The following is a 27,177-nucleotide window of genomic DNA, read 5'->3' as shown; positions in this document are numbered from 1 at the left end:
ATGAAATGCAAACCATATGGCTGTGCTGGCCCTAGTCAGCCCTGGTTTAGATACAGGTGTAACAACGGGGCTGGATGATGTCACTGTACCTTGGATAATATACACAGAAACAGCACCTGTGGCAGGAGGGGCAAAGCCAGGGAGGAGAGAGCTTTGCAAGACTGAGCTGAAAGACACAAGACAACAGCTGATTAGGATGTGGAGGAAGTGAAGGAGAAAGCAAGAAAGGTTTGCATCCACTTTGCATTTCTTGAGAGAAAATGTGGTGATACAGAATGATAAAGAGTGTGAACAAGCTAAAACCAGTGGTTGTCCTTCCATGTTTAGTATGACTCATGTAACAGTCGGGTTTGGAGACACAGACTTGTTCCAAAGGCTCAAAATGAGATCGTTGTCCCACTTCCATCCTTCACCACGTGGAAGTGGACCGTGCCCATCCCCTGGTGGGATGGGGCTCACAGCAGGCCCACACCCCTTTGAAACAGGCTTTTCAAGCAGTTCATAGATGTTCATGTGGGAAGGCGGCTGAGCCAGGATCAATGCCAGACTTGCCTTCTTTTGGAACAGCTAGCTTGACAGCAAACATTTAACAGAGCTGATGCACTGGATGGTTTGCTGCATTGCATTGAAAGGTTTCTCCTGGAAGGACAGAGTGAGACTCAGTGGGTGTAAAATGAGGATTGCTTGTGAGAAAGGTGCCGAAATCTGCCCAGACAGAGAAGGACCAGGAGCAGAAGAGGTGAGTGACACCTCTCAGGGAGGCACAAAGAACCACCATTTTTTGCAGTGCAGTTTGCAACACCATAGAGATGTGCAGGAAGGCCAGACTCAAAGGTTTTGGGGACTGCTGCTTTGTTTGTCTGCTGTTTGCCTTGGGATTATTATTATTATTATTATTATTAATTATTATTATTATTTCCTTCTGCTAGACACAAGGGCAAGCACTTGGCAGCCAGAAGCTGAACTGGCATGACCCTTGAAATGAAGAGTAGCTGGAAAGACAGTGGCTGAAATGAAGAGTGGTTGGTTCTGTTGGCATGGGCTGGGCAGTCTGGAAAGAACCCAGAGGTCTGCTTTGCAATTGTGCACATGTTCCTGCAGTGCTGCCCTTGGAAGAGAGTAAGCGGTGGGATCTGCTGCCATGGTCACCTGGACTGGACCTGCCAGGGAGAGAGGGCTACATGGAAGAGACAGCACACACTGAAGGGCTTGCTTCAGTACCACTGCTGCACTGCTTCTGTTAAACATTGAATTTTACCCACAGCTATGTCTCATTTTTTTCCTGTATGTGATGCAAAGATGAAACAATTCTCACGGTCTCTCAGTTTTGTGTTGTCAGCCTCTGACCCTGTCAACTGGCAAACTGCTGGTAGCACAGTAATTATCCAGATGTTGATTTACTTCATTCTAATGAAGGTAGATTTAGGTGTGCTTCTCAATGGTGTGCATGTGTGACTGATTAGCACTTTATTAGGATTCCTGGCTTTATCTCCCTCAGGTGTCCCACGAGAAGTTATTCTTTATTTTCAATATCTCATTACTGTGAGGCATTGGGTCAAAGCATTCTGATTTACATGATGTTCTGACAGTGTTTTCAGGCTGCCAGTTTGTACGTGGCATGCAGTCCTCTCTTTGCCTGATGAATGATGTGTCCTTCAGAGCAGTGAGCATCCAGACTCTTCTCGATGTATTGCATTATTTCCAGTTCAGCTGCTGCAAATCTGGCTTTATGTATTATATACATTGTCTAATACAGACAAAACTTCTGGACTTCTTCCATCTAGCTGCCTGTCTCAGTACTTATCGGGCACCATCCACTCCTGTAACTCAGTGCTGAGCACAGTAAGAAAAGGAAGAATTCAGTCATGACAGATTTTTTTAAGGGCATTTACTCTTGCAATTGGATTGATGTTAATGTATGTAAGATATACATACATATTTATGCATGTGTTGCTTGCATGTACATGAATAAAATAAGAAATTGAGCTAATTTGATTTTTTTAAAAAATACATTAATATAGGTAAGTGTTGTGCAGAGTTTCTTGGGCCACTCAGGAGATGGATGTACATGCTGACCTGCAGCAGTCCTACTAAAGTTTTTCTGGGCCTCTTTTGTACCAACCCTGCCAAGTGTTCATTCTCCAGGCACATAACAGTTTTCTATATAAAGGATGGTTTTAAAAATATCTCTCATGTACCTCTTAGATCCAGATGCTCTTTTTAGCCATGGAAAACTCAACATTGTGATGATATATATTCCCACTGGAGGAAATATTTATTCCCCTTGCATTGCAAAATGTAGTGCAAAATCTGGATGATAATTTGGGACTGCATTTATTATGAAATGCCTCAAATATGAAATGAAACACTTGTCTTGGTCTGATCCTATTTGTAATAGAGCAAAGTACAGAAGGAATATGCATGGGAATAACATTCACATTCCTCTCTCCTTATATTTTATGTGTTCTATTTAGAAAGCAACCCTTACCCACCAGCCAGTAAAGGAAATTCCATAAAAAGAAAAAAAGGGGAAAAAAATACACGTCTTTGCTCATTTCTAATAATAATCATGAGCAGTACCTTCAGAGGTACAGTAAAAAGTACAAGATATGTGGTATTCAGGTGTTATCTGGTATAGATATAAATAGATCAGACAAATGACATCATAGGTTCAGTAACACTGATGAGTCTTTTTCAAGATAATGAACTTTAGTCCCTATGGCATTCAAAGGTTCTTTTTTACTTTGGATTTAAATGGGATAAGATTGATATGGCATACTACATTTATTCAGCATCCTTTATGGAAAGAAAGATGTCTTTTAAATGCTCAATAAATCAGACTTGTCTACACATATTTAAAATAGATGAGTTGGGTTCATTTTACAAAGACATCTGTCTAGTTCCATTTTAGAAAACCTACATGGTCTCCAGTGGCCACTTTAGAAGGTTGCAGCTCTTCCAAATTTCCCATGACGCTTTCTGCAGACCCTGTGCATGTTCCTCTGATGGCACTGAGTGCTATATTTAGTCAATTGAATCTTGATAAATAATAAGAAAAAAGGGCTGTAAGCAGTTCTAAGGTATCCAACGTTTGTAGGCATGAGTGGTAGTTCCCCTGGGGCAATGAATCCACAGCTGAATGGTGTTGTGCAGCTCTCATCTCCAGATGGAGTCACTGAGTCAAAATGGCCAAGTACAGGAAGATGTCATAGTATTTACTGATGGGAGAAGATCATGATTAGGGCACCTCATACCCAATTCATGTTGGTCAGCTGTTCCTAGCATATAGGAAAATGTTCTACAGGCAGTTTTATTCTGTGATGAGATGTTGAATGGCTAAAACTGCTTTCAGATATGCCAGAAACAAGTGTTCAGGGTGGCCCCACCACAAAATTTCCCTCTGAATCTACATGTTGCATACATCACAGAAATATGTTAGAAATGGTTTTCTAAATGTGGCATATGCATGTGCTGTAAATTTTAAATGGAAATGCTCAGTAACCTCTGCTGCTGATGGGTATTATGACTGTTCTTCAAGGTGGGTAACTGAAAATTCTACAGTCTGATGCAAAAAAGCCAAGACACATACACTTCTATTCTCCTTCCAACCATCACATAGTCTTTATTGAGAAGAATATTAAATTAAATCTGAGCAGCATTTATCTCCTAAAATTCAATTTTTCTGAACATATGTCAGATAAAATCCATTCCATCTTTTGCCTGATTTTTAACTGCTTGCTAACACAGTACCTATTGCAAACTGCATATGGTAGTAAAAAAAGTGATGAGATACTTGTCTGGATTCAGAGTAAGGCATCCAAAATAAATTTGAGTTAAATGACCTTAATTTAGCAAACTACTTCAGCTTTAAACATGGAAATAGCCAATGAATCACATGCTTAAAGTAAGATTCATGTATGATATATGCTTCTTGCTAAATTAGGTATAAATTACATCTACATATTGAATGGCAGCAAAAGCCCAGTAAAAAGACAAAACCAACCAAAAATACAAAGAAAAGATAAACATGAAAGCTTTGGTTCAGAAACAATAGTTTCTCAGATGTAATGCAGTCCACATAAGGCCTGTTTTGTTTTTACTCAGTCACTTTATTATTTATTGCTCAGTATCAAAAGGAGTAAAACTGACATTGATTAAAGGCGATTGTGATTTGTAGGTAATATTAATATAATTCTTTGAATAGTATGATGCACATTGTAGGGATAAATCAAAGTCTTAGAAGACTGAAAAAGGGGGAGTCACAGTATGATGCAATAATGTAAACAATAGCACGTAAATATAGATTAATATAGATTTCCTTTTGTCCACTTGACAGGCCTGATCAAAAGTAGCAAATATATTAAGTTATAACAAACACTTGAGTTTTTCCTTTGAATGGGTGAATATATATTAAAAAAGTAATCTTATAAAGCAGACTGGATTAATATTTCTCTACTGCTCTTCCTTTTGATCCCTAAGGATTATCAGAATCGTCTCCCACTGAGTTTATTGGTTACTTAAGAAAATGAGCTGAGCAGATGTTTCTTGAAGAGGAAAAAACCCCTGCTGATATTCCCACAGAAGATACGAAATCAGATACTTCTGATCAGCCAGGAGTTTGTTAATAATCAGTATGGACTGGTTCCATTACAAAGGGCCATGTTTCAGCATCTGGGAGCCCTAAAACTTCCTCTGTAATTAAATGATGTATAAGAGCTGCAAAATATGTCTCTGAGAGACTGAAGACCAATCTGCTCTGAGAACTTCTGGTCAAGTGTAGAGTCCACCTGGATTTTACAAGGCTTTGAGCAAGATCAGCTATTCAAATAGGGTAACTCAGCTACTGAGACCTGGGCTATGCAACACGGATTCAACCTGATTCAATATATGGGAACAGGAAGAGTAACTGCTTTTTTTTTGTAAGAGTATCAACTTTGCAAAGGCCTATACTAGCCCGGCATGCAGTATCAGGATTCAGGACACCAATTTGTGGTTAGTCACAGAAAAGACAGGCATTCAGTTTCAAGCTAGTCAAAGAAGGCATGAATTCAGCAGGTAGCTTTAGGATAGGGCTTAATCTCTATGTCATAGTACATGCTAAGCTAAGTGTATTTGATGCAATTACATCCAATTAAATACTTGCAAATTAGGTTCCCTGCTCTACAACAGAATTGGCACTGACTGACTTGTATAATTTAGTCAGGACCCACAGGTCCCACAGACTGCTCCCCAGTACTGAAAGGTTCCTGTGCCCAGAACATGTTTGAAGATGGAGGCTTATATGGACAAAACAGGGATGCCTGCACAGTCTCACTAGCATGGAAAAGACTCAAGGGATGATCATGGTGGTTTACGCCAAGGAAAAATTTATGTTGGTGTATCTACTGCTGAATCTGCAAAACTTCTGTTTAGCAAGTGGAGAAGAGAGCTTTGGTGTGTGAACACACCACAAAGACACTCAGTGCCTTTCTATCATAACTTCTGTATTTTGATAATTACAGACTTCAGTCCTGTGTGCAGCCTGTCCTTTCCTAACATTTTCAGCCTTCCAGTGGGTTATATAACTGTTTTTTTTTTTTTTTTTATAAATAGGATTAATATATAAAATGTTTTAAGTGCAATAAACACAGAAAAATATAAAATGTTTCAAGCTTGTGGCTGTCTCCCAGCATTTTACCCATTTTTTGTATCACCAAATAAGGGTGAAGGAAACACAGAGCGATGCTTGCAAGCAGGCTTGTGAATCCAAGGACCAGAAATTTTTGTGACCTATGAGAGCAGCCAACACACACCCAACATATGCTGAGAGCTTTTGTTCATATACAGAGAAAACAAAGGACACACAAATTTGCTACTCTTTCCTATGGGAAGATTGCACAGAAAGAGAAAGTTGCCAGCTTCCAGGGCACAGTGCATTTCTTGAACCGACATTCACACGGTGTCTCCAAACTGATTTGTTATGAGACTAAACACCAGGACTAAACGCTTAAACTCGGTTGGTACTGGGGACAAAACTGTAGAACCACAGCCACACTTTACTACAAGCATTGGACTGTAGTACGAGGACAGTTTGAACAGTATTTTCCCCCCTCCCCCAAAATACGCACTTCAAACATGAAAGCAGTCCAACAGATTTCTAAGACACAAGAACAGGACGCTAGTTTAGTTCTTCAGAACAAGCTGTCTGTCTCCATCAGGGTTGTAGCAGCCATCTTATACCAGAAACCAGCCCAGGCTTTGTTTTTCTCCCTCCCTTACCTTATTCCTATGAGAATCCAAGGACCTCTCATTTCCCTGGTGGTTTCTGACTACATTTTCTTTCAAACATTCAATTTTTCATATTGTTAGTGTTGCTGTGGCAGTCTAAATGTCTTTTTCTTCATGTTGCAGTTTTCTCACTATTTCCCTGAACATCTGCAAGACAGCCCATCTGGGTTGACACAGTGTGAGATTAGGCAGACAGGCATCGCCAAAAAAGGGCTCCCACTGCAGTGAGTGGCCTGTTGGAATCAGATGTTTTCTAAGACGTCCATGGGGACAAAGCCTTTCTTCTTCCCGCTGTATACCTTGATAAAGCCATCGTGTTCCTTTTCAGAAGTCACACAAATCTGAATACAAAAGAGGTATGCAAAAGTTAAACTCTTTGCCATGGTCAAAAAGACAAATTATTCCAGGATATTGAGCAGGCAGGTTAGACATCCTGCTAGTTATTTCTCTAAGTAGAACAATCCCTGTTGGACTCTCACTGCTTTGATAAGAATCACAAACTCACAGATTTAGAGAGTCACCTTTCCCCCATCTCCCTGAAGTGCCACATAAGGCTGAGAGATATCAAAATTGCTAAAAACTTTGTGGTGGATAAAAGATTTTGAAAATTAAATTTGACTTCTGACTTCAGCCTACTGTAATGATCATGCTGTAGTTGTCTGTGCATGACATACGGGTATATATTTCAGATCACGAGCTATCTGACTCCCTCAGCAGCTGGTGGTGAAAAGTAATCGTGGGTCAGTTGTAGCAGCTGACCTGAACGCAAACATATTCTCTTTTGCAAGTTAAAGGAGCCTTGGTGCTTTTGAGACAGGCAGTGGATTATGTTATTTACTCAGCCCTCACACCTGCAGATGCCTGTTTTGGATACCAAAATGTGTTACCTGAATCCAGCTCTATGAGAGTGCTTCCATAACACCTACTCCACAGGGAAGCAGTCTTGAAATCATGTGGTCTTTTTAGTAGCACAAATATTACATTGTGATAAAGGTTTTCTTTTGTGACTTTTGTGATCTCAGGCATTTCCACTTTAAGGCCCTTCTTGAAACATCTGGAAATGGCCAAGCTTTCTGAAAGCCTCATGGCACAGGCACTTTAGACTGGGCACAGTACCACACCAAATAAAGACTTGTTTTCAAATGTCTATGCCAAAGAACTATATATTTCCTACTATTCAAACAAGGTTAAAATATAGCTGGAAACTGATGGTCCTATTGAGACCACTCCATGCACTGATTTCTCATGAAGTCAGTGCCAGCCCTTTATCTGGACTAACACTCATCTCTGTCTGATAAGTATTTACAATGTTTATTTGCAATAATTCAGAGGATATGAAATGAACAAAAATAGCTCCAAAGTGTTCCTGGATAAATCTATTTCAGCATTACTATTATGGGTGACACCTAAATTCCACATCTGAATTCCGGGCCAGCTTGTCCTCTTATTGCATACATGAAATTTATTAGCAGCACTGATACTGCCAGAAGGAAATTAAAGGTTATAAGAAGGAGGTGAAGCAGCTTCATATTTACCACATCTAGTATTTGGAAATAGGAAGGTGGATCTCTGTACCTGCAAACAAAGTTTTGGAAAGTAAATGGACTCATTAATTTTCTTACTTATCCTGCCTACTCAACACTAATTGAGTTGGATCCCTGGGGCAGAATGACTGAGCACACCAACAGGGCTGACATGCAATTAGAAAGAATAAGGTATTGTTGTTTGTGCTAAATAACATTGGAAGCGTGGGAGAGGTCTAGAATTGATGCTTTAGGTTCTGTTGCAAAACAGCCAAGCTCATTTATGTAATGAATCCCCAGCACAGCATCTGCTTCTTCTGCAGTCACATCACCATTCAAAACAGAGAGGTGAAAAGCACATGGACAGAGAAAGGTGTTTCTAACTACTGCCACATGTTGGACTCTGTCTCTGAGACAGAAATGATGAGAGAAAAAGCCTGCAAAGAAGCACAAGACTAAGGATGGCCAAGCATGGAAGAGTATCCAGGTGTGGGAAGGAGCACTGGTTGAAAAGCTCCCCTTCTCAGTTCATCCCTACTCCGTGAGCCTTTGCAGCTTCTCCATAACTAGAGCTGGTTGGTTAGAAGGAGTGATTCACTCCATCATTGTGTTTTTCTCCTAACTGAAGATGTCTGCAAGACTTCTAGCTTTTTGATAGGATCCCCAAAATAATCATATCTCCAGCAGGTCTACATTGCTTACTAACCCTGATGCATTATTTTGCTTAACTTCTCTGGTGCTGTGCAGAACATATTGCAATAACAGAGTGGTTTTCCCTGTTGTCTTGTATTGTCAGCAGAATCATTTATGGACAAAAGAAAAATACTGAGTTTTCTGTTTTTCTCTGGTTTTGGAATGAAAAATAAGGCAGATTTCTTCTTTTTTTTCAGTGGTGTGGAGTATTATTATATTTTTTTTCTGTTGCTCGTTTGAGTGCTCCTTGATATTAGTGACAGTGCTCTGCTGAAGCAATAACTTTTCATCTTCACTGGGCATGAAGAGTACAATGCCTTTATGTGAGAACTCTCACTCTACATACCAATACATAGATCTGAATTCTCCCAAATTCCAGTTGAAATTCTCTTGTGCTAAGACACTGAGCCTTGCATGTGCCGGACCCCAGATGGTAGAGTTTTTTCCCAATACTTTCCAAGGAATGGTAGGGTTCAGGGGCAGAGTAAAATTGGACACAAATGCCACACTTCCATAATGCTGCGCAACTTAGCAGGTCTCCTGTGTCTGTGACAGCTGCTAAAACTTCACAAAGCCATGGAGCTGCTCCAAATTCTGCAGTTTTCAGAGAAGACTGAATAAAATACCATCTATGGCCACTTTTGCTCTCATCCCCTTTTATGTATGCAAGGATTTCACCCACAAGTTGTATCCTGGAGAATTGGCTCTTGATTTTCTTATGTGGGTGTAAATTCAGAGTAATCCCAGATGTGGACATGGTAGCATCCAGAGTTTTGTATTTCAACCAAAGAGTCAGCTGTTGTTGAGGATTAGCCCTGATGGGAGATGGCAAAGATGATGGTCATGAAGGCACGAAGTGCCACAGGTACCAACAGGTGGTCATGGTTTTTCTGGATAAAGTTGAAAACTGCTTAAAATGGCAGCTACTCAGGCTGGCATGTTTTGGGTGGCAGGCTGCTGGCCTGACTAGAAAAGTGAGCCAGAAAAACCACTCTCCAGTGAACTTGGTAGGAACACAAAGGGGGACAGCTGGGATTTTCCCCTGCGCTCTGGCTCAAGAGATTAGTAGTGGAGTAAGCCACAGCTTAAACCACATCTCAGGATTTTTCTCACTCAACGAGTTATCTTCAGAATTATCTGAAAGTGAGATCTACTACTAAAAAGTCACTTCCCCATTCTTTTATCTCATTTTCTTTAAAAAATAGTCAAAACACTAAAAAAAACCCCAAAAAACCCTCAAACAAATGTTCAGATTGTGACTGCTGCCTGAACTTGTCAACAGCTGCCCTGAGAATTTTTTATCTGTCAGTCAGCCCTGAGAAAGTGGGGGAGATGAGCAATTAGGAAATTGCCCTTTGACCTGCATGGTTATTCCTGTTCTTCTAAATCATGTTCTTTGAATTTGGGCTTAAATGGTCAGCTCTCTTTGGGAGCAATTTTGAACTTGCTGCAACTTTATGCATCTGACTTCTTTCTTCCGCATAATTAACCCATCTGACAGCCACAGACTGGATCTGATGAAGTAGGACTTTGGTTATGAGGACAGTACAGTTTCAAGAGCTGTCTTGAAGCCCACAGACAGTGCCAGGTCAAGAGATCTACAAGTTCAAGTCTTCTATTTGCAAGAATGACAGCACAGGGACACTGTGAGCTTCTACATCTGCTGCTGCCAGTGCACCGAGGTCCTTGCCTATGTGAGCCATGCGGATGGAAATGCTAAGCAGTTCAGTTTCCATACCCATACAGTTGTAGTGCAGCTGGTGATAAAGGGTTTTATATCTGTTGTTTCACTAACTTTTGGACTGAGAACACTGTCTTGTTTTACCTATATCACCTACTTAGGGTTTTAAAGAAGACCTGGACTAGACAGGATGCATAATGATCTGTGCCCTTGTTTTGGACTCTTGCAAATCTCTTGTGCCACTCAGCATCTCTGAATGAATGGGAACACTAATCCCTTTTCAGCAAGACCGATGTCAATGGAAATCAGAGAGAGCTGGAAAATGACCCCGTTCCCTTTCAGCCTAGCAGTGAAGTGCAGCACTTAGAGCTGGGGAGCACATGAAGAACTGCAACATCGCTTCCAGTGATGACTTTTCCTTTTTAAGTGACTTAATTTGAATGTAGAAGTCACTGCGATGAAACTGATTTTCAAAGGCAGCTGAGTCATGCTCTTAGAAGCTCAGCTTATTTTACAGCATCCCAAAAAAATGGGGACATAAAGTAACTCTTAGGAAATGAGGTGAAACACCAGGTAGCAAAAAAGCATCCAGGCTAATCAGAAGACCAGAGAGAGGTGGAATTCCTGGGTCTGTAGACCTGTCCTCCAATCCTGCCTTATTAAGCCTAGCCTTGTGGAAATGTGACATATGTAAAACACCCGCTGCAAAATGGGTCTGTTGCACTGACTTTTATGTTAGCTTACAGTGCACTCTGGATGAGGCAAAGAGCTTCTGATTCCCAGTTTGTTACAAATGTCACAGTTTGGGGTAATTTCCGTCGCCCAAGATCACTTGCACAATTTAAAATCAGTTGTGTTATTTAATTACAAAAAGCCTAGCTCTAAACTAATTTGTGTTAGTGTGACTGTAGATGTTAGAGGCAGCCAGGCAGAGGTGAGAGTAAGATCTTTTTTAAAAATAAAAGCAGACATTCAAACAGCAGATTATTTTGGCTTCTTTAAAAATAAGGATGATCAAATACCTTAAAGACATTTTAAGAAATGTTTTCCCAAATACAGATGATATATTAGATATTGAGATTTTTTTTTTTTTCTTTTGTAAACAGAGGTCAAATCAGAGGCTGTTGTCATGCAAAGAAATATTTGTATAATGTTTGGTAATGAATTTGGGAAGTCTAGGGCAGAAGTAACAGGCTGGAGAAATTTTTTTATATATATAAGTGATGATACCATCAATCAGAGTTGGACATTATGCAGTTCATATTGTTTGTGAGAAGAGCTTAAAAGTGTGGAAAGCCACCAAAATTGGTCAGGTTTGGTTTCCTTATTGATAATTCTGCTTTACTGATGTCAGGGTCTATGCCTGCCTACCTCCTACAGATCCATGACTGAGGCCTGTGCTGCCCAGTCATCTTCTTGACTGGCTTTAAGACTCAAAAATCTGTCAGTGAACCCTAAACTCCAAGATGTCATCTCTGAAGCAGTTTTTCTCCTGCAGCCTGTGTTTCATATTGCATAGTAAAATGTTCAAGGGATCCTTTGTAAAGACTAGCTCGTGCATATTGCTCAAGATGGGTGAACAAACTGTGGTTCTTCAGCCCTCTCCCTGAATATTGGCTTTCCTAGAAAGGTATGCATGAAGCTGAAACTCTGAATGTTATTTCCAAGGCATGAAACTGCTAAATGATTCCAGAAAAAATTATCACTCACTGTACCTCAAACTTTGAAAGTATCTCCGCTGGCCCAAAATGGCTTTTCTTAGGATGGTCATGTGGCTTTGTTGATGTGAACTTATTGCCTTTGCCTTAACCAGAAAAATTCATATGAGGCATGAGGGGACAGAGTCCTGAAGGATAAACCACAGAATGTATCAAGCAGTATATAGAAAGTTCATATTATTGTCACTGGAAAAGTTTTTCTATTAGTATATCATCCTTGCTTTCAGAGTCAGAACGGTCCTGTACTCTTGTTAGACCACATGGCAAGTGACTCAGTGAAGTAATTCTGCCATACTATAGCCACATGAATTTATTAGACCAGTTAATGAGTTTTTCTAGCTAAAGTGAGACTTGACAGGAATAAGTACTGATGAATAATCTCCCCTGTTTGCTAATCTGGTAGAAGTCACTGCTTTGCACGGAGTACACGTACTGCAGTCACAGCACTCTGAACACTGTGCCCAGAGACAGGTAACATGGCTGATGAAATCCCACAGAAATTCACAATAGAACAAAAGACAAACAAAAATATTCTGCCAAAATTTTACCACAAGTACCATTCAGATGACTGTTTTTTTCATGCCTTTCCCTATTGCACCTCTCTCTCTGCTACACATGGAAAACAATGGAGAAATAAAGAGAAATGGCTAAAGAAAGAAGAAAAGAAATTTGACTTTGGAAATATAAAACAATTTTTTAAAGTAAAAAAATCCCAATAATAATTAAAATGATTTTCACAATAAGAGTTTTTCCACAGTGAAGGGAGAGTTGTTTTTTTATTAAAAAAAAACCCCAAAAACAAAACAAAACAAAACAAAAAAAAAAACATCCCCCCCCCCAAAAAAAAACAACACAAAACAAACCAACAAAAACCAAACATACAAACAAACCAACCAACAAAAAAACTCTGAAAAATTGTGCCTTGTATGGAGAGACAGCAGGAAGCAGATAAATGTCCATGGCCTCACTGTGGCTGTTCCACCTGGATATTACACAAAATGACCTTCAAGCTATTTAAATGTCCCCATTTTGCATAATTTGTGTGAGTGGAGCAGGATCTGTTTGCTATGCTCCTTTCCTCTCATGTCCCTGCATTCGTGTGTTTGTGCAGTCTGATCTCTGCCCCCTGTTTCGCAACCAATATTTATTTCTTTCTTCCTCTGAAGCCTCTCCCACAAGGAGTGAGCACCCGACTGCATTCATATTCAGCCTCAGTATTTGTGTGGGCTTGAGATAGAGCTGTAAAAGTTTTTTTAAAAAAAGGAGGTAGTAGGGAGACAGGATAGATTCATCCCTTTCTTTACCTCCTGCCTTGCCAGAGATGATGAGGCACGCCTGACTCTGACCTCCTTTTGTGATGCTATTATGAAATAAGGACAATAGGAAGGTCCTTGTGTTTAGATGAAGCTGCCAGAGCTGCCCACTTGGAAGCTGTGGTTTTGTGAGAATTGAGGCAAGCAACTGGGCTCTCACTGCTTGCAGCAGTTGCCACGCTGACAGAGATAATCTGCTACGCCCACTAATGAGAAGTGACGCAGATCTTGACCGTTCCCTCATGCTGGCATGCCATGTTCCGACACTAGCATTTCCTACCTTTGTCCTTGTGTATTGCTTATTTTAGAACATAAAACTTCCAAAAGCTCTTGTTCTGCTCTGGTAATATTTCTTTTGTCTGTGTGCACAGACAGAAAAAAATTAAAAAAGATATTGGGTAAAGAATGTAAGAACTTTCTTTCTAGAAACTCCAGAGCTGCCCAATGTATTATGTGTACAGGAGCAGTTAAAATATATTCTGGTCACTGTACTTTTGTGCCTTCCTTAAAAAGCTGTGTGCACCCAAGGATTGTTAGCACTTTTATGTTTTGTTATGCCACAAATCAGCAGCAGCCAAGCTGTAAGTTAATCTTATCCACAGTGGAGTGAAGCGTTAAAAAAGTTCTGTAAGGAAAAATCTACAGCTCTGAAGTTCACACTGGTTCTGACTTCTCTACTTTATTAAAATCAGTGGCTGTTCAGGCTGTAAAGCAAACCATTTCTGGTGATGTGACACAGTTGCCACAGGAAAGGAAAGATTCAATATGCAGAAGAACACTGGGCTTCACAAGGTACCATGAGAAAAACCTACATTTTTATTGCACCCAGGTGTCAGAGAAGTATGTCATCCTCCTATTTACATAGTTTATGCTACAAACCTGTCCCTTAAGGCAGGTTTTGAGTCATGGCTTGTGCCTAGTGAACCTACAGGTCCTGAAGGACACAAAGGAGAATGAGTTGATGAAAATACACCGGGGTGAATGGATCCTGCAAGTCCTCAATGTACATGGTATACTTAAGCTCACAGAAGCACTGACAGCTTAAAATATATTACAGCCTGTTGAGAGGGTATTTGAGTGGTGATACAAAATAAAAAAGGATTAAATATACCTTGCAACTGGCAAACAAGTGTTACATTTAGGATTTACAGCTTTGTGTGATGCTGTGTTAACTCTGTCCCTGTTGAAGCAAAGAAAAGAGATTGTGTTTAGATCTTTAGATAAGTTAGGGTCTGTGGATGGAGGCTCTGTCCTTTATTAGATAAGCTCTAACAGTGAGGAGAAAATCATCTCATTTTTCAGGCACACAAGATGTACTGCTAAGACTGTGTTCATCCCCCTGAAGTCAGCAAGAGAGTGAGAAATATGTAGAATATCACTATGAATGTCTGTGAGACTGAAAATTCAGGCTGTGCTAGGCATCAAGATTGTGTTTACACAAGGCAAACACTGCTCTTAAAAGTCTACTAGACACTGCTACCATACAAATAATGAATCCTGTAAAACTTCAGTTAAAAAAAATCTGTCCTCATCTTCAATCATTTTCCCTTCAGTCATTGGTGAGACTACTGGATGCTCTAGTCCCGTGAGGGTCCAGCACAGAGGATCTTACCTGGTTCTCCTTCAGAGTTATCTGTCCCTGTTCCCTGCAGCCAATGAATGTCCTGATACACCTGTAAATCTTCTCATTTTGTTGCACTCTCTGAACAAAGTTAGCAGGAAAATATCCAGTTCTGTCATCAATTCTCCCCTATGAAGGAAGCATATTAATAGTAGATTGTTAACAGTAGCAGCTTTAATACATGTTCAATATTGAAAACAAGGTATTTTTCCTTTTGGAAAGAAAACAGATATAAACTGACTAGCACATACCTTCCACCAGTCTTCATTAGAGTCTTCCAGAAGTGTGATCATATCCCCTGGCCTGTAATTAGAAGAGGAACCGTATGTAAGATGACTGTTAATTGTCATGTTGAATCAGCGCCTACAATTCCCTTCTAATAAGAAGGTGGTCCTTCCACGGTTATTTTGTCCAAGCATTCACTGAAGGTAGATTCAATAAGGTGGCAACGTTTTCTTCAGTCATACATGTTAATGTAGAAAGAGAGTCTCTATCTTGCGGCAAGATCATTATTTTGAGACATCTGTGAACTGGAAGTTTGCTTCCTGTTTATTAAGAAACTGTTTAAAATACAGTCCCTCTTTGTTAAAGGCATTATTGCTTTACTTTAAGACATTTCACACTGTTGGGACACACTACTTCATCATCTGTGTTTTCAGGCTGTGATTGTAGAAAGAAGGCAGCAGGAAAATAGTTTTATTTTACTGACAAAGGCAATTAATCAGCAGGGATATAATTCTGCCCAAGAATGTCTTTTTGATTTGAATGGGACATATTTTCCTTTATAATGTGTGGTGCTGAGCTGTAATTGCTAAGTATCAGCATCCAGCTGACTAGTTCCAAAGCAAAGCTAAGAGAATAATTTGGCTGGAAACACTAATAGCAAAATTTGCTAGGCTGATTTTGTGCAGGTAGTAGAACAGTTATTTGACTTTACCCCCACCATTTGGTGACACTTCATCAATATTCCTATGTAATTATAACAGTGGTATGTTGTAGAAAGTAAGCAGGAGACCATTTCCAAAGGGATTAACTCCAGAAAGCTCTGTTTTCTGGATAAGAGATATTTCTCAATCTTAATAAAATTAATTGTTGACCCCTAATTATTCAGATTTCCCTGTTAGGCTCACTGTATTGTTGAGTTATCAGCACAAGAGCCTGCAAACACATCTGGAGCATCTGTTATGATGGATAGCTGGTCCAATTTAACAGGTTCTTTCAGAGCACGCAGAAAAAATGTGGATCTCTCCTGGATGCAGCTGGAGGTGTCGTCAGTGGTGGGCCTCTTTGGTCCACTTTCCAGGTGATTATCATTGCTGCTGACAACTGAAGAAACAGGCATTTACTCTTCTAACACTCTGCAATCTGAAACAGGATTTTCCTCAAGCCCTCCTCAAGAACTTGTTTCAATGTGTTTGGAATAATTAAATGTTGCTGAGGTGAGGAAGGAAGCTAGAGAAAACAGACAACTTGGTATCCCAGTGGTAAAAGAATTTTTTTTTTTTTTTCAGTGGGAAAGAATATCTTTATCTGAGTACTCTACTACAGTTAATATTTAATATGGAACACTCAAAGAGGTTTTAAGGAAACACATAACTTCAAAATGAATAGACTGGGGTTAGCACTACTGGAGCCCTTTCACTGAAAAGAAAAACACTTTCAACGAGAAGGATTTAGGGAGCCTTGTCCACCCAATACTCTTCAGCCTGGTTGTTAGAAAAATAATTAAGAAAATATAAATTTATTTGGCTATCAGAGAAAGGTGACAACTGAACCTAAGGTCTCCCCCTGTCACTTGCCTGAGCACAGAGAATTTTAGGTTGAAGGCCTGCTGATTTTGTTCATTTTTTTTTTTTTTTTTTTCCTAGAAGAGAGCTAGTATAGATGTCTTTAATCTCCAAAGAGGATTCAAAATAGAAATCCTATCTGGACCTGTTATTCTTGCAGCCAGGATTTAAGCTGTTAACCCCTGATAGGGGGTAACCCACTTGGTTCTTACTACTAGTTGAAATCAGTCAGGTCTCATCTTTTTCTTCTGTAAATCATAACCCTGGATAAGTTGTCTGCTCTACCTCAGTGATCTAGATTTCAGGAGGTGGCAAGATAGGCACTTGTGTAGGTCCCTTCTAACTATTCTATTCTATTCTATTCTATTCTATTCTATTCTATTCTATTCTATTCTATTCTATTCTATTCTATTCTCTGCTGTGTCTGAAAGGTGAGGTTGCTTGCCTTCAAGGTTCTCTCTTGTAATATAAGGCCATCTCTTAGAATAAGTGTATTACTGCAATGTTCTGTTATTTTACTTATGCTGGAGCACTGGAAAATCTGACTGACTGCTCCTGCAGTTAGGGAAGAAATCCAGGCTGTGGTAAGTTCTAATTTCAGCTGAAATCAGTGCTACACATCTTCACTGCAGTAATCTGCCCCTCACTCTATCCTCTCAGAGATGAGCTGGGAACTCCAGAAATCTGCCCTAACTCTTCCTCTCAGCTCAGGTCATTCCCCTGATATTTTGTCTTTGTTCTATGTCGTGGAAGAAATGCACAAGATGGAATATGCTCCTAAAGAGCAGGATGCAAAGTGGAGTCTTTCAAGCAGACTAGCTGGTAAGTTGCACTAAAGGCTGACATATACTGTGGTTATTTCCTGAAGAGCTGAGATTCCTAAAATAATGATCAGGAAATGCCAATAAAGAAGAATGATAGGAAAACTTGTAATTTCTGCATTCCATCACACCCTTTAGTTCCAGAGAAGTGAGAAGACACTGCTGGGATCAGGAAAAAGGCTTTCACTGTTGGAGATACTGAGAAGAGGGACACTTCTTTGTCAATTCCCCAAATTCTGTGGCCTATGCATGATTATTTTGATACAGAGATGCCTTGAAGACCAGTGACATATTTCACAGTAAGAACTCTAGCAAGACCATGCAAAATGTGAGTAGCATGAACAAAATAATTTCAGTGAAAGAAAAGCTGTCCTTTTCCTTCAGTGGACTTGGATTAGACCTTGTAATGCAAGCAACTGATGCAGAACCGAGGAAGTAAGTGTTAAAAATAGCAATTAACAAGGTTACTTTGCAAAGTTCTCATGTGGAAATACTGCCATCCAGCAGCTGGACAGCATTCACTTTTTTCAGATACAACTGAATAACGGGGAGGATCAAAGAGAACTGGAAAAAATTTTACCATTAACATGAGAGCTGGTGGAAAATGCATAGCTGAAAACTTCTGATTGAAAAACAAAGCAACTGAGAACATTTTATAGCTGAAAGCCATCTTGTTCCTGAAGTGATATAAGTGTTTTTGAAACTCATCATCTATTGTATCCTTGCTAAAAGAATTGGTCATCCGTTCTTTTTAACTCTGAGAACATCTTTGTATCTAGATGGTTATGTCTATAAAAATGTGTGTTAAAAATGTCAGAAGAAACCCTCTCTTCCCCAAAGTCATATCTAACCATATCACCATCTGTGCAAATGTGTCAAATCAACTAACAAATATTTTGGAGTTTACCTCATCTCCAAGTCTTCATTTTCTTGTGGTACAAATTTGTATAAGGCAACATAGGTGTTCATTTGTAACGTGCTTTTATAAAATGGTCCCTTTAAGAAAAAGAGAAAGAGAAAATTTAAAGATCTGCTCTGTAAAGGAATTTGGTTTGCTTAGTTAGAGACAGAGGAACCAGAACGTGATCTTACAATAAATTAGGCAGAATTATCTCTCTGTCTTCACAGCTTGGAGGGCTATGGCCCAGGTACATTGCAGGCCATTAAGGCCGTAACTATCGCAATTTAGAAAGAAGATTATTTGAACTCCAAGATCAAATTCCAGGCTTCCAAAGAACACAAGGAGAAATTTGCACTGGCTGGTCTTTGGGACAAGATCTTAAAAATAAGTGTGCCTTTTTCTCTCTCTCTAGTATATATGATAGCACTTATGAGCCCAGTAGTGTATTATTGTCATCATATGAGGTGTCTAGTCTACAGTCCTCATTATGGATGGAGCTAGAATTGTCCAGTGCACAGGTGTTAATTTGCTTTCTTAAAGTGATTTTAACATGTGAAAACATTTTGTGCTGGGTTCTCAACAGAGAAGACAGGCTACTCTCTCTTCTCACTTTTTCCGCTGTTAATCTGGGGGGAATAAAATAAAAAGCAGCTAAAACAACATTTAATAATTTTTAAAATCAAATCTGTGGTTTTTACATTATGGTAGTCCCATTGTAATTACATGGCTTGCACACTGGATCTATTGTATTTCCAAATCAATTTGCAATAAGCAGAAAAATATAAAATGATACAGAGGATAAACCAAAAAGCCATCCAGTAATGCGTATTGCTTCCAGCCATGGCGAACGGCCCAGAAATGGTGTAAGAACATGACAATCAGATATCAGTGACCTATCAGACCTAGTCATGGTACTCAGACAGCTATAAGAACAAGAGTTTTACATGACTTCTCATTACCATTGCATCATCACAAAATTTATGTTCATACCGGGGAATGTATACTTTTTGGTTCTTCTCCAAAGAGTTCTGTGCCATTTTCAGAGTATGTAAACACTGAAATAAAGAAAACACATGACATTTTGGGATTAGTTTAAGACTCTTCACCTTAACAGGATCATCTCTGTTCCTTTACTTGTTCATCCTTTCTTTCATTAACACATATTTCTGGGACTAGCCATGGTAGCTGACAACCGAACAGAGTCTGTGGAGAAGCTTTATGAGGGAAATAGTAAGGTTTTTTGATAGTAGAGAGGAGAGTTGTACTTGGATACTGAAAGATACGACAGTGTTCTTGTAACAGATAAAAGACAAGCAAAACGGCAGCCACAATGTGCACGAGAAAGATGTTGTACGTGAGAGTGACAGGCATTTATAACCACACACACCTTCTCTGACAAAATGTAAGACAATGTTGTAGTCATGAAGTTCAATCTGCGAATGTGACGGGGGCATGTGAGCTGATGCCTGCCATACTTAATGTTAAAATGCCACAAATTGTGTCTGGCTGTGCCTACTGCAGGGGACTTGGGGCCTCAATATGCTCCTCACCAAGTCCTCTTGCACAGGGACTCTGACCCTACAGATTATCACAGGTGTCAGAAGAAAAACCTTAGAAATAAGCCTAATTTCCTGTATCATTAATATATGTGTATATATATGTCTGGCATGTGTATGAAGGGGTTTAAGGTGCTGCTATTACAGTTTGGTGGTGTTTAAGTCCTACTTGAATCACTATGCTTTTTTTTTTCTATGTTGAGAGGAGCTGGAGTTAGGCAAATTGCAGATGTTCTGGTGAATACAGAGTTGGGTAACCAGGAGCCTTTTGGACTTGCAAAAAGTCATTCACCAGATGAAGCAAAAACATTTCAGCATCATGTCTGGAGTATTTCCTGTTTGGTGAGAGAAAATGAAGCAAGTTACTAATGTACAGCCTCATGAACTGTGGAGCTGACCCAGCACATGGGGAGGGAGCTGAATTGTATCCTTGTGCTGGCTGAGAAGTGCTCTCCAAAACTGGGTTTGCAAGGAGGTCATCCCATATTTGATTCAAGGGGAAAATGCTCAAATCACTGTTGATAACAGGCTCATGAACATCACCTAAAGTACATTTTGGCTTTTGGGACTTGTGTTACAGACAGCAGTTCACAGCAGTGAAAGAGTGTAACTGGCTTAGAGGAGGCTGAAGGGCTGGAAATTAGGTATGCCATCTCACAACTGTAAACTGGGAAGCTTCGCTTCATAGGATTTATGCTGGGGCCTGAATGAGTGAATCTCCCCTTGAAGTTGTTGTCACATGAATTCTACAGGGAAAATTACATGGCCACACATGTGCTGGGTCCTTTTACCATTTCGGAGGCTGTATTTTCTGCTGTTTCCCTTTACCAAAGACCATCAAATGTACATTTTCCTAAATACTTATTTGCAGAACAGTATTTTAATAGAAAAAAACCCAAACAACACAAACTCAACCAGAATGGACCTGAGTCATCCAGGCATTAATGTGGAACTTCCTGATAAAGAGGGAGTGGACAACTGAGGGAAAAAGAGTAATGAGTCACTTTGTAAAAATATTTTGAATATACTTAAATTTTTAATCTATGTTTATTTCATGGTCTCTGGATGTTAATAGGAGTCACTTGAATCTGAAGCCATAGAAGTATGTTGTTCATATCTCCACACAACAGAAAGCCATCTATTTTCATTTTTGTTTGCCCTAGCAGCAGAAGACAAAAAGAAAAAAAACAAATTGAAAAACCCAGGGATTTTTGCATTCTGAAAAGGATTTACCATTTCCATAGCTTGTGGAAACAGTGCAGGCAGTTTATTAAAACTCTACCAAGAGGAAATTTTTGGAGTGACTGATGCATAATTTATACCCTGAGCCTCTGAAGGATGGATTGTAAAAAAAACCAGTGCTGATCAAAGGAATCATTAATGTGCCGTGGAAGTTATTTGGAGGTTTGACACATGCTGGGTTTTTAAACGAATCTCTTTAAGTAAGTTCCTTGAATGCTTTTTTGTGCATTCAATGAATACAGATCTCAGAGAAAAAAAGTTTCTTTGGGTTTCAGAAATGAAACTATTGATTTGCGAAGAAAAAAGGGTTATCTGAACATTCAAACAGGGTTGATTTAATCTCAGGTGGGCAGGATTAAACAGTATGGTTCAGACTGAGTTCTCTAACCAGGTCAGGTCAACTTGCATGTGCAAGACAGAAAACCTTAGAAAATTTTCAGGAGAAATCAGATAATATGGATGAGATGTTCACAAAATGAGAGGTAGGGAGTGTCTCAACACAGCGAGGAGAGGTGATAGGACCAAGAGGGGAGGAAAGGTGTAAGGAGGTGGCATAAAATAAAAACAGACAGCTGAAGCTGGTCTTTCACCTACATGAATTGGTAGCAGCAAGTAAGGAACACCGTGGGTACCATGAAGAAAAAAATTATGCTCAGTGTGGTTTGGTTTTGTTCTGTATATCTTGTGAGATTCAGCAAAGCAGATTTCAGGTTCTGCTAGGGAAGTTGCCCTGATGATTTGGGCCTGAAGTTGTGTTGAGCAATAACTTTTTGTTTATGACTTCCACCACCATGACTGAATTCAAGAACAGGGTTACAAACACCAACTCTTGGTGGTTGAGATCTCATTACTAAACTCTTGATGCCGGTTTTCAAATCTCATCAAGCCAATGTGGTGAAAACCATTACTTTTGTACTGCAAATCAAACAAAATTGGGCCATTAATATTACTGGGCACTTGCTACAGTTGTACTGAGAAGCTGCAATTATAATAAAAAATCACTGTTTTGTGTATTTTACAGACACAGAGATCTTTTATGATTCGTTTTCTGTCCTAAAGAGGCTATGATACACAAAATCATGTGGAAAAATCAAACATATGAAAAAGAAAGTAATTTTTTGGTTCCACTTTGCCAATGTGGAAGTGCAACATGTTAAGTTGCGGCCATGATCACGAAGTAAAGATAGGAGACAGGGAATGGACCTGAACCTTGTCCAGTGGCAGTTTTGGACACACCACATTAGGAAATTGGTGGCTTCAATTTCATCTGAATGGCAAAAAGCATTCCCCAGAATTCTTGCCCCAATTCACCTCCTACTTTGAAAACCAGACCGCTGCTAAAACCTGGACATGCCATAACCCCCCATCTGAAACAGTCTGCACATGGGCCTTTACACCTGAAGGTGCTGTCCTGGCCGGGCGGCACTCACCGCTGTTGCTGCGTTTTCTGCTTATGTCAAGGGTGCCTGCAGAGCTATTGCCTTCCTCTGGAACTTCTACCAAGTCGGCTGTCTGCAGGGACAGAAACGGCAAGTGAGACAGGATAAGCCAGAAAAAGAGACCCATGAAGTAAAATAAAACCACAGCAAGGGTCTCTGGGAAGTGCAGTACTTGAGTAGTGTCAGAGCACAGCAGAGTCAGCCTAACGGGAATGGAAGGAAACATTGGGTCCGGTGATGCACAACACATACCCACTGCACAGGGAGCAGTGAAAGCCCAGAAAAAAATTTCCAGACCAAGTTTGGAACCTGGAGCACAAAAGATTTCTGCAGTATGAAATAAAGTGGAAGTTAAGGAACAAAGGATTATGTTAAGCAATGTGCTTCTCTGTATGAAACAGAAAGGGCATGAGGGAATTTGCAGATTCTGCAGGTATACTAAATAGCTATCATCCAGGGAGACTGAACATTAGTTGAAAGTACTGAGTTTTAATATATCAGCCCTGAATACATTATCCAGTACAATAACTGTAATGTAAGGGTCATTTTAATTGTGTTAAAATGCTGTAAAAGAAAGAGCTAGAGTGAAATGGAGTGGATGAAGTCAGTCTTTAAATATCTGCCCTCAGTTTCTTTTTAAACAGTCATCTGGACAGTATGGTTAGGGAAATTGAAACCTCAGTGTTGCTTTTAGGATTACTATGATTTCTTCTTTGTACCATATTAATGTCAGTCATGATTAGGGGCCCTGTGTTCCAGGGTGTAGGAAAACGTGGGATGACATAATCTCAATCCTCAGAAATATACTCTGCATACAGCACCAGATTCCTTGGTTGGGTAGTCAGCTTCTCCTTGTATAGCCCAACAGGGCTCCAAGCAACTCTGTGTGAGTCTGACCTTAAAAAAACCTCAGTTTTTGAACTCTCTAGATCTCTGATAACCAGGAAAAACCACAAAGGTTGAATTTGAGTCAGGTGCTTTCTCTAATCTGGATAAATGCAAATGCTTGCATCGATCCTAAGCTTTGTTTGTTTCTAGCTCGCAAATTTTAAGTCACAGGAAAGATTCAATGTTATTGTATGACACTTCACAATTGTACTGCACACACAGCTTGCTCTATTCTTTTGCAGTCCTGTGCCTGCATCATGGGAACATTCCTGTTTTTATTTAGGGAGCAGAATCTGAATTGCTTTATAGATTTTACGTGTTGCTTTTATTCCCTTTTACTAGTGTTGACAGCAAAGCTTTTTTTAGAAAGTGCTTTCACAATTTTATTTCTCTTATCTAGTACTTTCCTAGCTTTTTCTCCATGAAGGAAACCAATGAAAAAAGGGGTCAAAAGTGGATTTGTGCCACAGTTGTCTTGTGGCTATCTTGTTTCCCTTGTAATTTTAAAAATATATGCTTTGTTTTGCAGCTCTGTTGTTCCCTGTTTTTAGACTCAGCCTTTTGCAGCAGGTCATGTTTGTCTTGCATCTTGCCCAAATAGGTCACCCGAGGATGAGAAGGCACTGCAATAACAAAATTTACACAGATCCAGTGTAGAGCATGTCTATGGGTTCTGGTTGCTGGGTGGAGAAGAGAAAGACTGGCTTTATTGAAAGACTAAGTCCCAGCTATTTTTCAGCTCATTGCCACAACATGTTCCTCAGTTTTCACAGGCTAGTTTCATTATTGCTGACTAACAATTAACGGTATTTTGTAAAGTTCTGGTGCATATGGAATATGCAGTGACTGTCTCTTCAGTATATACCTCATCCAAAACCTTCTGAGGCAACCTTATTTACCTTTAATGATTTTTCACTGAATGACTACGTGACAAATGATCTAATAGAAATGATAGAGGTGCAAAGCTGCTTTTGAGAGGAGCTGATCCACAAAAACTAACAAGAATCAAATTCACATTTACGTCACCTCAAGTGCCTTTTTGTATAAATGTGGGTTGCAGAAACACAGTTTTGAAGCAAGCAGTAGGTAGTAAATCTGGAGCATATGGCCACTTTCTTTTATGGGAAATGCAGAATCCAGGCGGAAAAATCAGTGAGTATGTCCACACAGCTCAGTCATGTTAAAAATACTTTGGCTAGCTTAGAGGAAGGTGGTTGTCTCTGCTCTCTGCAGAGACATGAACTGCATGCAGTATGGAAGCTTCATGTCTGTAGGGGCAAAGTACAGCTCCTAGGCCAGTCACCTTTGCTTTTCACCACCTTCAGCAGGAGCAGCTCTGCTGTGCTGGCCCAGAGCAAAGTTTTGGACAGCTTGGACACCACCTGCAAGGTAAAGTAGTATTCCAGGTGTCCCCATGTCCCTGGTGTCCCTGGTTCATGAAATGGAAGAACCTTGAAGCACATTCCATCTCCCAGGGCTGGGACTCAGCACAACCCCACAGCTACATTGCTGCTTCTGCTTGGAGAGGAGCAGAGCAGCCCAAAAGAGGGGATCACTGGAGAAAGCTCACAGTCATTCCAAGTTCCTAACTACACCTGCTTCTAAGGGCTCTGTACCACATCCCTGTTGAAGTCACTGGTCAGTACCTACTCCCAGGTCACACATCAGTTTTAAAGGTCTGCAGCTCCATCATTTCATTCAGGTTGTGTCTACCCTGTTTTTTATCCTTGTCTCAATCCACAAGCTTGTGCCGACAAAACTTACGGTTTCTCAGGTCTGTTTATTCAATTCTCTAATGTGTTCTATTTCCTGTATGCTGAGACATGTTACATTCTCTCTCAGCTTCAATACCCTGGAGAAATTCCTGCAATGAAATTGCGTTCCTAATCCTACACCCACACCCCACCTAGTTATGATCAGCTCCCTAGAGTAAGCTGACACAGCATTAATGGTTTCTCCGCTTGATTCAACACAAACTTCACTGGTTTAGAAAGCAATAATTATATTTGTAGAAATTTTATTTCAAAGGAAATTAAATAATTGAAAGAAAGAAATGTAACTTTGGGTTTAAAAGAAAAAAAGGGAATTAGCAAATGCCTTTTAAGGCACAAATGGGGGTGGATAGAGGACATATCCCTTAATAAATCCATTGCAGACTTTACTTAGTTCTTGCTTAAATTAGTTTGTCTTCTTTTCTGTCTGACATCACTTGATGCCTGTTTAGAGTCCTGAGATATACCGCCTGAGATTACAGGTCAGCCATGTGAGTGAACATACATTTAAATGCCAGGGAAAAGTTGTAACAAACATATACAGATATTAGCATGACTTGACATTAAGCATATAAGTATTAGCTTTGAGACCTGGAGACCAAATCTCATCATGTCTCTGTGCCCAGTGATCTGTCTTATGAGGTGTGTGCAGAAGAGATTGTCAGATAATGTGGGTCTGATTATTAGAGATGACAATCAGCTTTAGCCTCCAGTGGATTCAGGTGTGATTTTCTTTCTTTGGTTATTATTTTTTTGGGGGGGGGTGGGGGGAGTGGAGTGGGGAGGATCTCTTGGGAATGGAAGAGAACCTCAAACACAGGTGTAAGCCCTGGTTTATGAGAAGCTGAGAGGGTAGGAAATGTTCTTTCAACACCACGAGGGAGCTCCTGATCTCGTGGACCTCAGTACTGAAATAAATAACCATTTCTGTAGGAAGAAACTGGCAATTGTTACTGTTGAACTAGGGATGGATATAGCAAAGGCAGGACTTGTTCTCCACCTCTTCTGCCATGGTCCTGAAGAAAGTTACTTTTATAATTGGAGAGAGTGAATGACAAACATTAGCATCAAGGCTAAAACCTCACTGTCTGGATTCAACAACCTGAGCACATCTGTCTATATTTGGGGTTTGGAGAGAGAAGTCCCCATCTGTGATGCTTCCCTCATTGTTCTGCACTGGACAGGGGTGGAGTTCCCAGTCCCTTGCTTTGTTGGAGTAGCAGTGTCTTAATGTTATCTGGGCCTGTACTGGGGTCATGCACTTTTAAATCTAGGTTCTGAGGACTCCAACTCATCACTATCACTTGTATGAAGGGCAAATGACCACCATCAACAACAGGCACTATGCATCCACTCCAGCGTGAAAGTTCAACTTCTCTGTTACACTTCTATGTGGACATGCAAAATAAAAAGATTAATATTTCCTCTCGCAATCTGATAAAAACAGTTTGCTTATTTAATTAGTACTTTTTTTTCTCAAGAGTCATCTAAAAGATACATAAAACTTGAATTTGAAATTATAACAAGTTTTCTTGTCTCAATATGGAAGCTGAGAGTAAGAGTTTAGTGGGGTTTTTTACAGTTTGAAATACAAGTTTTGTGAACTCTGATATAAGCTCGTGTGAATGAGTATCTGTTTCTCCCTCAGAGAAGTAATGGAAGAAAGATGTGGGATACTTACAGAGTTTCTGTTCGGGGAGTCAGACCCACTTCCAGAACTTCCCTTTTTGGTTTTCTGGGCTAAAGAAGTCCCAAAGCGTAGAGTTTCATACACAGGATCAACCTTATTTCCACAGGCTGCAACAGAAGGAGCAAAACATGCATCCATCAATACCTTGAGGATATTTCTGGTCATGTTCCTGCTTAGCTTGGAGCAACACCTGCCCCTACCAAGAGGTTGAGCTATATGCTTAGAAATAATTTGAGACTATCCTGATAAAAACTGAGTGTTGAAC

General features: G+C 39.9%; 1 protein-coding gene across 1 annotated transcript in view; it reads right to left on the bottom strand.

Annotated features, from left to right (window-relative positions):
• Nucleotides 1–3,596: 3,596 nt before the first annotated feature.
• Nucleotides 3,597–27,177, bottom strand: part of STAC (SH3 and cysteine rich domain) — a 70,467-nt gene continuing 46,886 nt past the window's right edge. The window contains exons 5-11 of the mRNA XM_040067753.2: nt 26,904–27,019; nt 22,554–22,635; nt 19,316–19,380; nt 18,332–18,420; nt 15,068–15,119; nt 14,808–14,945; nt 3,597–6,608 (exon numbers count right to left, since the gene is read on the bottom strand). Coding sequence (XP_039923687.1) covers nt 6,510–6,608; nt 14,808–14,945; nt 15,068–15,119; nt 18,332–18,420; nt 19,316–19,380; nt 22,554–22,635; nt 26,904–27,019 — 641 coding nt within the window. The 3' untranslated portion in view covers nt 3,597–6,509. The remainder of the gene's footprint in view (nt 6,609–14,807; nt 14,946–15,067; nt 15,120–18,331; nt 18,421–19,315; nt 19,381–22,553; nt 22,636–26,903; nt 27,020–27,177) is intronic.

Source organism: Hirundo rustica, chromosome 1 (assembly GCF_015227805.2).
Source record: "Hirundo rustica isolate bHirRus1 chromosome 1, bHirRus1.pri.v3, whole genome shotgun sequence".
Lineage (NCBI taxonomy): Eukaryota > Metazoa > Chordata > Aves > Passeriformes > Hirundinidae > Hirundo > Hirundo rustica.
The sequence above is the reverse complement of the archived record's forward strand: the minus strand, read 5'-3'. Positions and strand labels throughout refer to the sequence as shown.